This window comes from Aulonocara stuartgranti, assembly GCF_965226115.1.
Source record: "Aulonocara stuartgranti genome assembly, chromosome: 19".
Taxonomy (NCBI): Eukaryota; Metazoa; Chordata; class Actinopteri; order Cichliformes; family Cichlidae; genus Aulonocara; species Aulonocara stuartgranti.
In genome coordinates, this window is record NC_138955.1 from 21,974,152 (window position 1) to 21,984,300 (window position 10,149).

Here is a 10,149-nt window from a genome sequence, read left to right on the forward strand (position 1 = left end):
CTGATTCTTATGCAGCACTCGGTGCTTTGTACAACATCCACACTCCGACGGAGCATCAGAGAGTGACCCGGGGTTCGTATCCTCTATAAGGATATTTGGCATGCAGATGTGGAAGCCAGGAATCGAACCACCAACTCTCCGATCACCTGATGAGTCGTTCACGTTGAGCTCTGTGAGCAGAATTACTTTTAACAACCTCCCATGTTTTTATGGTGACGTATGCCTGACCCCGCCCACCCGTGACGCCATCAGATAAACAAACCCGTCACGCTGTTAGAAAGAGGAAGTGGCGGTCTGTCCTCGGGTTACAGCTGTGCGTTGGCTCTAAACTATGAGACGTTAGCGGCAGGCCGACCTTCGCGGAGCCGCAGACAGCGCAGCTAGCATGGCGTCCTCCGCCGGCCCGGCCCGGCCCGCTCCAGCCTCTGCGGCCCGGCCGTCACCGCGCCCTCCACTGCCGGCCTCGGCCCATTCCGCGCAGGGCTGCTCGGCCCATTCCGCGCAAGGCTGCGTTATGCTGGAGTCCGTGGACGACGCGGAGGGGCTGTACGTTGCCGTGGAGCGCTGCCCTCTGTGCAGCACCTCCCGCCGCAGGCTTACCTGCGCTCGCTGCGTGCAGGCCGGAGACTTTGTGTACTTCGACGGCAGGAACACAGAGAGGTAAACACCGGAGCCGAATTCCACCGACGCACGCTCAAAGTTTCCCGTTCCTACGTTCCTCTGCGGACACGCAGCACCGGGGAGCTGCTCCGTTTCGCCTGGGGTTAACGGGAGCTGTCGGTGCCGTTCGGCGTCGTTGTGAGCACCGACTGCGTCTTAAAAAAACGCTTTTTTACGGCTTTCTTTGTCTGACTGCTCTGTTGGTGGGGACATTAGCCGAAGCCTGGAGCCCAAATAACACTGCTGTGGTGAAACAGGTGTTTCAGCTAAATCGAAGCGCGATTATTGTTAAAATCAGAAACTCTTCTTTATTTTCTCAAACGTCAGAAGTTACGGTGTAATGACCGGAGGTGTGACACGCTAATACTCCACAGTCGCACCGTCTCGTCTTTAAAAAGGTGTAAACTAACCTGAAAACGGCGCTTAGCATTAGCAGCTAACGGTGGTTAGCTAAGTAACTTTCAGGTAGCCTGTTAGCTCGGTTAGCCTTTGTATCAACATTTGTTACTGTTAGCTCAGCTAGATTAGCCTCGGTTAGCCTGTTAGCCTTTTTAAGCTTTATTTGGCCGGTTAGCTCAGTTTTGTAAGTCTGCTAGGTCTCAGGTTATCGTGTGTTGACCTGCTCTGGTATTGTTAGCCTGGTGGCTAGCTGCTGTGTTACAGTGCAGGGCTCGCAAAAGTTCAAAATCCCTGGTAGCCCTTCGGGCAGGGACTCTTCAGTTTTTGGTAGCCCAAAATAAATTTAAGTAGCCCGAATAAAAAAAGAGCAATTTTTTGATTGATGTTTTGTTTCCGTTACAATATTATACATTAAAGTATAATATTGTAACGGAAACAAACCATTAATCAAAAAATTGTTGAAACACAAATTCACACAAACACAACATTGTATAAAAATTACAATCATCAACTCAAATACTTGGTTCTAATTGAACAGAAATTTCTATGAACTTGTAAGAACTGTGTAGGACATGAATCAGTCTGTGTCAGATCCTGAATTTGAAATTTCCACTGAAGTCACGGGTAAGAGACAAGTGGAACCAAGATCTAGGCCATTTGCTTTTTGAAGTTTGCAAAGACTGCTAAATTTTGCCAGTGGTAGTTCACTCTTTGCAACATAGTACGCTGTTCTATTTGCAATTGGTGTTTGTTCCGGGAAAGATATTGCAGACTGAGCAATAATGCATTTCTTGCATTTCTCATGGGTTCTAATGGGGGCCTTTCTTAAAATGACTGGTCCCAGTAACAAAGGCGCTTGTCGACTCAGAAATCGAGGGAAAACCAACAACACACTCGGCAGAACATTATGTTATTTACACGGATGCACATAAGCGGTCCACATGTTCGCATTCGCTGTCAAAATAAAAGACGCGCACCAGATAAGAAGTTGCAACGCGCGTTTGCGTCCATATAAAAGGCAGTGTTTTTGTCCGCTAGAGTGGGATTTTCACGGCACATTCTGCACCAAGGCTGAGGGTCGCAGATGCCAACAGACTCGATAAACTGATCTGTAAGGCCAGTAATGTTGTGGGGATGGAGCTGGACTCCCTCAAGGTGTGGCGGAGAGGCGGATGCTGTCCAAGATAAAGACAATGTTGGATAACACCTCCCACCCTCTCCATGACATGCTGGTCAGTCACAGGAGCACGCTCAGTGAGAGACTGAGATTACCCATAATGCACCACTGAACGACACAGGAAATCATTCCTGCCTGTGGCTCCCTGTACAACTCCTCCACCCAACACACTGTTTACTGCTATAGCTACACATGTTTCTTTCTCAGCTATTTATTAATAAGTGACTTTATGTGTGCGTGTATATATGTATATATTGTACTATTCTTAGTTAGCGTATTGTCTGTCTTGTTAATGTTTGTTTATAACGGAGCACTGTAACAAAAAATTTCCCCCAGGGATCAATAAAGTATTCTGATTCTGAATGCGCACCTGCGGACCACTTATGTGCAGCTCTGGTTATTTAGCTCGTCATGCTGCAGCCACAGAAATTATTTTGTCCATGAAACCATAAAGCTGCACTTTCTTTTTGCCTTATAGTCCGATTTGTCATAACTTTTCCGTTTTGTGGTAAGCTTTTCTTTGGCTGTCACTTCTTCACCTTGACCTGTCTTATTTGGCTCAGCAGAACTAAAATATACACTGAACAAAAATATAAACGCAACACCTTTGTTACTGCTCCCATTCCCCATGGGATGGACGTAGAGACCTAAAACTCATTCCAGATACACAATATAACCATCCCTCCCAAACAGTGGTCACAAATCAGTCCAAATGTGTGGTAGTGGGCACATCTGCTATATTGAGATAATCCATCCCACCTCACAGGTGTGCCACATCAGGATGCTGATCTGACATCATGAGTAGTGCACAGGTGTACCTCAGACTGCCCACAACAAAAGGCCACCCTGGAATGTGCAGTTTTGTCTCACAGCAAAATGCCACAGATGCCACAAGCAATGAGGGAGCGTGCAATTGCCATGCTGACAGCAGGAATGTCAACCAGATCTGTCGCCCGTGCATTGAATGTTCATTTCTCAACCATAAGCCGTCTCCACAGGCATTTCAGAGAATGTGGCAGCACATCCAACCGGCCTCACAACCGCAGACCTCGTGTAACCACACCAGCCCAGGACCTCCACATCCAGCAGGTTCACCTCCAAGATCGTCTGAGACTAGCCACCCAGACAGCTGCTGGAACAATTGGTTTGCACAACCAAACAATTTCTGCACAAACTGTCAGAAACCGTCTCAGGGACGCTCAACTGCATGCCCGTCGTCCTCATTGGGGTCTTGACCTGACTCCAGCTCGTCGCCGTAACAGACTTGTGTGGGCAAATGCTCACATTCGATGGCGTCTGGCACGTTGGAGAGGTGTGCGCTTCACGGATGAATCATGGTTCACATTGTTCAGGGCAGATGGCAGCTGAGAATGTCCCAGTTCTTGCATGGCCAGCATACTCACCGGACATGTCACCCATTGAGCATGTTCGGGATGTGCTTGACCGGCGTATACGACAGCGTGTACCAGTTCCCACGAATATCCAACAACCTCGCACAGCCATTGAAGTGGAGTGGACCAACATTCCACAGGCCACAATTGACAATCTGATAGACTCCATGCGACGATGTGTTGCACTGCATGAGGCAAATGGTGGTCACACCAGATACTGACCGGTTCTGGGTCCCCAGACCCCCAATAGCGCAAAAAACTGCACATTCCAGGGTGGCCTTTTGTTGTGGGCAGTCTGAGGTACACCTGTGCACTACTCATGATGTCAGATCAGCATCCTGATGTGGCACACCTGTGAGGTGGGATGGATTATCTCAATATAGCAGATGTGCCCACTACCACACATTTGGACTGATTTGTGACCACTGTTTGGGAGGGATGGTTATATTGTGTATCTGGAATGAATTTTAGGTCTCTACGTCCATCCCATGGGGAATGGGAGCAAAAACAAAAGTGTTGCGTTTATATTTTTGTTCAGTGTATATCTGCTGCTTTTACACACGCACTCACATAACGCTCAGCGATTCTCTGCGCGATCAACCTCTCACATGTTTAAGCTTGCTGCGTGACATTTCACTTGTCATGTTTGCATAGTAAGCTAACGATTGATAAGACGATGTCAGAGGAATTGGTGCGAAATTATCACCACTCACCAATCAGTGCTGTCGCTCTCTATACACAGTTCGCTCGATTGCAAAGTGAAAGCAAAAAACAAGCGCAAATTCAAACGCGATTTCAATATGTCACATATTGACAGTGGCTCACCGATGCCAATGACATAATTACCCAGCTACATTTCCGAAAGAATGCAAAAGCATTGACATATATTTTTCCTTCCTATGATAGCCCGACGGGCAGGGCAGAGAGAGATTTTGGTAGCCCGACTGGAAAAATCGCTAGCCCCGGGACGTCGGGCTAGCGATTTTGCGAGCCCTGGAGTGAGGTCATATGCTCCGGTTAGACGTTTCCCAGGCTGGAGTCAGTGAGATGACCTCAGGCCCCCCTTCTCTTTGTTACTGCAGCTGTTGCAGAGGTGTGCTGGGTTTAATCAGACTGTCTGGTTCTGCTGGCTTCTGGTTCTCCATCCATCCATCCATTCGCTTCCGCTTATCCTTTTCAGGGTCGTGGGGGGTGCTGGAGCCTATCCCAGCTGTCATAGGGCGAGAGGCGGGGTACACCCTGGACAGGTCGCCAGTCTGTCGCAGGGCCAACACACAGGGACAGACAACCATTCGCACTCACATTCACTTGCACATTCACACCTAGTGGCAATTTGGATTTATCAATTAACCTATCCCCACAAGCTTCTGGTTCTGAAACTGTAAAATCCTCTCAGGTGTGAGGCTTTATCTACTGCAGGTGAACTCGTCTGCTGTTTGTCTGCAGGTACACTGAGAAGCTTGAGCGGCTGAAGAAGCTGAAGGGGGAGAAGGAGCAGCTGCAGCAGAGGTAAAACCTGCTGCTCACAGGTACAGGTGATGTCACAAACGGCTGTGGACTGAGGGAGGGCGAGTGAAGCTGTTTGAGGCAGCACCTGTGCAGGTGTTGCAGATGTTTGTGTTTTTTTGGTAACAGCAGCTGTGGCGATAACCTGTGACATCTTCTGTCCTCACAGCGTTGTGCAGGCCATGAACAGGAAGCTGCTGGCTGACGAGATGGTGAGTTCACAGCTGCATAGGTGTGCGTTCAGGCACGTGGCTGCCTCCTTATCGCTCCTCTGCTCTGTAATGTTACCTTCAGTGAGCTCACCTGCAGTTTTTAATGCGCTGTAGCTCCTCCCATCCTCTCCGAGAGCACGTCAGGTGCATCTGTGTGGCACCTCTGACCTCCAAACATCGGCCGAGAGCTGAGAGGCAGAAACGAGAGAAATAAATTCAGATGTTTTAACTTGTTTGCATAAATAAAAATGTGAACATTCAGATTAAAGTTCAAATCTGATTAAAAGCCAGTTCGGAAGAAATTGATGTATCTGTGTGTTGTCCTCAGAAATGGAAGATCATGTCGTGTAAGATGAAGGTGGAGCAGCTAAAGGAGGCGGTTGCCTGGGGCAACGAGGAGGCGAGGCACGGTGAGAGTCAGCAGGTTTAAAACTGACACGGTTCGTGAGCTGTCGCGTGACCCGTTTGCCCCTCCTGCCGCAGATAATGAGCGCCTCTCCAGGTGTCAGGAGGACGTCCAGCGGCTGCAGCGCCGGGCCGTTCGCCACGGTGAGAAACGCGACAAGATCGAGCGCCACAACCGGCGCCTCGGTGAGCTGATGGAGAAACGCAGTCGAGACCTGCAGAGCCGACTGAGCCAGCTCGCCGCACTGCGGCGGGAGCACATCCGCGACCTTACCACCCACATCTTCCCCATGCAGGAGGAGAAACTGGGCAGCAGGTAGGGGGTGGAGCCTTCTGAGTTTCAGGAACCGCTCTGATGGGACTGATGGAGCAAACGTGTTGTCATCCCACTCTCTGCCCCTACGTGTATCTATTAGAGACCCCGCGGACGTCCTGGCTGAGTGCGACCCGCTGACCTCGAGCACGGTGAGCGAGCTGGCCGAGGCCCGGAGGACCACCTACCTGTCGGGACGCTGGATCTGGGACGACCAGAACGGAGAGACAAGCATCAGCATCACGGGGCCCCCTGTGGCCCTGCCCAGCAACGGAGACTGCTCCGCTTACTACAGCTGGGTGGAGGAGAAGAGCACCAATCAGGGCCCAGGTGAAGAGTGAGGAGGCGGAGCTTTAGTGGTCGTACTGATAACTGATCTCATTTTTTCCCTGAGTTCAGATTTCTTCTCAGCCAGAAGTTTGTTCTTGTATTTATCTGATGTTGTTGTTGTTGTTGTTGTTATGATGATGATGATGATGGATTGCATTTATATAGCGCTTTTCGAGGCCCTCAAAGCGCTTTACAATTCCACTATTCATTCACTCTCACATTCACACACTGGTGGAGGCAGCTACAGTTGTAGCCACAGCTGCCCTGGGGCAGACTGACAGAGGCGAGGCTGCCATATTGCGCCATCGGCCCCTCTGGCCAACACCAGCAGGCGGTAGGTGAAGTGTCTTGCCCAGGGACACAACGACCGAGACTGTCCGAGCCGGGGCTCGAACCGGCAACCTTCCGATTAACCTTCCGACGAACTGCCAACTCTTGAGCCACGATCGCCCAATAATAATAATAATAATAATAATAATAATAATAATAATAATATTATAAATCATGGTTATTATAACTCGTCTGTTTTTATTTTAAAATTATTTTAAAATACTTAATTTACTTGTAATTTTTTTAATAATGAGTATTTTTATGTGGGTGCTCAGAAAACTTTCATTTGAAAAGGTTTCAGGTGACCCTGTCCTGACCTTTGACCTCCTTTTGCCGCAGAGCTGGACCACATTAACCCGGCTCACACCATCAGCGCCGCCCTCTGCTACACCACGCAGCTCGTCACCATCTTGTCCCACATGCTGGACGTCAACCTGCCCAAGAAGCTCTGCAACAGGTGGGAACGTTTGAAAAGTGGCGCCACTCAGCGGTAGGTCGATTTCGCCGATGTCGCGGCGTCCATCTTTAATCTTCGCTCTGTGCTGTTTGTTTTCTCAGCGAGTTCTGCGGAGACAATCTGAGCCGCTACCGCTTCACCCGAGCTCTGAGCAAGCTCAACACCAACGTGCTCCACCTGTGCTTCTCTCAGGTGAGACTCGCACGCTGTTTGTTTGTCCGTCTTCTGTGTCGAGGGGACTCTGAGACGCAGCAGGACTGATTCTGATTGATTGATCCATCTGTGTTCCCGCCTCTCACCCCCTTTCTCTGTGTTCAGCACGTTGACAGCGAGAAGCTCCACCTCCATCACACCCTGAGGAACATCGTGTTTCTGGTTGCCCCTGACAACGACAGCCTGGGCAGGTGAGGGGGTGAAGTGTTTGATTTCAGGAAAATGTGGGTGCGATCTGCTGATTGAGAGTGACGCAGTGTTTACCCGTGTGCTTCAGGACGGGTCCGTTCGAGGTGTGCGCCGACCTGGAGGAGTCCATGGAGTTCGTGGAGCCGGAGGCGGAGGGGCCGGCGGAGGAGAGCGGAGACGAAGCGGTGACGGACGACGAGACAGACCTGGGGACGGACTGGGAGACGGTGCCCAGCCCGCGGTTCTGTGATATCCCCTCACAGGTAAACACACCTGAGGCGTTTGTGCCGAGCTGCTCGATCATTTAGATCCGTAACCCTTATTATCGATCGGTTATTAACTCGGTGTGAAGGACGACTCGCGCTTAGAGCAGCAGCGGGCGGGGGCGCCTGAGGGGAGGAGTCACTTTGACCTCCATAGGTCAGACATCAGTGCAGAAGAGTTACAGGGCTCCGCCTCGTGACCTCTAACCTCTCCTCTTCCTCCTCTGTCCTCCTGCAGTCCATGGATCTTTCCCAGAGTGCCCTGCAGGTCTCGCAGCCCGCCGCCAACACCGGAGGGATGATCTCGTCTGCCGCCGCCTCAGTCAGCTCCTGGCTCAGAACCTACACCGGCCAGCGCTGACCCTGCGGAGTCCTGGGGCTTGTTTGGATCTCAGGGGTCAGAGGTCACCATCAGCGCTTCAGACTCTGCAAATAGAAACGTACTGTTTGAGGAGCTGAGAGGTCCTGCTGACGCGTCACTGCTGATTTGATTGGTTTAACTTTTTTTCTCCTACTGTGAGGTCGTATCGCGGAGCCGCTCAGTCTCTGATTGGACGAGGTTGTTGCAGTCTGGAGGGGCGGAGCTCTTTTGCAATAAATTCTCTGCAGTAAGCTCCACGCACAGGCGTGGCTCAGTCTCCAGCGTGTCGGCGTCACGGTGACCTGACGTGTCCTTTGTGACCTTTAAGGTCGTGATGAGAAACTGGAAGCGCTCGCATTCAGCAGACTGCAGGATGCCACGAGGTCAACATGCGCTCTGATTGGAGGATTGTGCTCCGGCGCCGAGGCCACTCCAAGCCTGACTCATTTTTATTAAAACACTATTTTCAGTTTTTCTTGTACATTTTCAGCCTCATTCAAAAAAAAAAGTTTCTTCCTGTGGGCGGAGCGTGCATCATTGTCTCTTCTGATTGGCTCCAGTTTAGAAAATCGAGCTGCCATCACAGAGCAGCTGGAATCAAACCTAGACCGAGCCGCCTCACGCTTTTTCGCTGAGCTGGTGACTCTGAAGTGGGATTGATGATGATGGCGGTTTATGGACGAACATGTTTTATTTGAAGTGTTTCAGTTTGTGTGACGTTTGAAATAAAATCCTGTTTCTGCTTTTTGAATCTGAAGTTGAGTTTTTAATAGAGTGTGCGTGCGTTGACCTTTAACCTCAGGGTCCATGGGCCACAGGAGGTGCTGACATCCACACGCTGTACAGGCAGCTTCACCTGTGCCTGCAGGTGGATTGAAGCACAGGTGAGTGTACACCTGTAATAGCTGTGTGTGTGAGGACTCACAGCATCTCCACAGTAACCGCACGATTCACGCCACGGCGTGCTGTGTTGATAGATTTAAAGACTTCACCCGCCGATGCTGGCGGGACGTCAGCGTCTGCTGCTTGTGCTCTGCAGGTGTGAACACCTGAGCTCAGGCTGTCTGATTGGACGGCTCCAGCTGATGGGTCTGTTTATTAGGCTGTCACAGCAAGCACAAGGTGAGCACGGACAGGTGATGATTTCACACGACTGAGCAGTTCCAGTGATGTCACAGGGATCCCAGGCTGCATAGTGTTCGTGGCACAGGTCAGACCAGGCGAGCAGCACGGTTGGTGGAAAAACAAAACGGGTGGAGACGGAACAACAGGGCCGGCCCGGGGCCAACAAAGCTTGTTACAGTCAAAGTTAATGAAAATGTTTTGGGATGTGTGGTGCCGTTCATTCATCCAACAGGCATTCGTCACATCTGCAGGTTTACTTCACTGCATGCTGCTGACGCCCACCTGCAGGATCGTGAACTGTACAGAGTGACTGTAATGAGTGCAACCATCCGTTACCACGGTCCTCCTGACCCACCTGGGCTTCCTTCAGGTGTGCTTGTAGTGAAGGTTTACCTTCCCTGACGCGGAGTTTACATGTGTTCGTTTTCTTTCGTTGTGAGTGTACTAAACAGTTCTTATTTTATTTCTAGCCAGTATCAGATGAATCTGACCCCAGATCTGCTTTCTGTGTCCCTGAGAGCACCATGCAGCCTTCAGTCTCAGCAGGTGTAAGTACAAACTAAACCTTATTTAAACTACACTTTAACTGACCCCTGCTCTCTCCTTTGACTGCCTCTCTCTCATTCTCTTTTTGATGGAGAGCTCTTTTGTCTGTATTCATTTACACTCTTACTGATGTGGATGAATCCCTGAGCAGCGACAGATCAGGTTTTAACACGATTCCTGTCAGCTGCACTTTATTTTGCAAATCACACAACGTGCACACACCTGAGCTGAGCTGCGATTTTCAGTTGTAAGGGCCGCTGTCGTTTGGATGC

At 50.3% G+C, this 10,149-nt stretch overlaps 1 protein-coding gene across 1 annotated transcript; it reads left to right on the forward strand.

Annotated features, from left to right (window-relative positions):
* Positions 1–255: 255 nt before the first annotated feature.
* On the forward strand, positions 256–8,957 carry atg14 (autophagy related 14). Its single transcript, XM_082515213.1, has 11 exons — positions 256–660; positions 5,074–5,136; positions 5,303–5,345; positions 5,674–5,755; positions 5,829–6,066; positions 6,167–6,393; positions 7,063–7,180; positions 7,282–7,372; positions 7,499–7,584; positions 7,671–7,845; positions 8,084–8,957. The coding sequence occupies exons 1-11, from the start codon at positions 386–388 to the stop codon at positions 8,204–8,206; spliced, it is 1,521 nt and encodes a 506-aa protein (XP_082371339.1). The 5' UTR covers positions 256–385; the 3' UTR covers positions 8,207–8,957.
* Positions 8,958–10,149: the final 1,192 nt, after the last annotated feature.

Bases quoted from the DNA above. Each gene is read 5' to 3' on its own strand.
- atg14 (XM_082515213.1), top strand. From the start codon at position 386: ATGGCGTCCTCCGCCGGCCCGGCCCGGCCCGCTCCAGCCTCTGCGGCC. The intron at 5,756-5,828 runs GTGAGAGTCAGC...CTCCTGCCGCAG, and splicing joins CAACGAGGAGGCGAGGCACG to ATAATGAGCGCCTCTCCAGG. The intron at 6,394-7,062 runs GTGAAGAGTGAG...CTTTTGCCGCAG, and splicing joins GAGCACCAATCAGGGCCCAG to AGCTGGACCACATTAACCCG.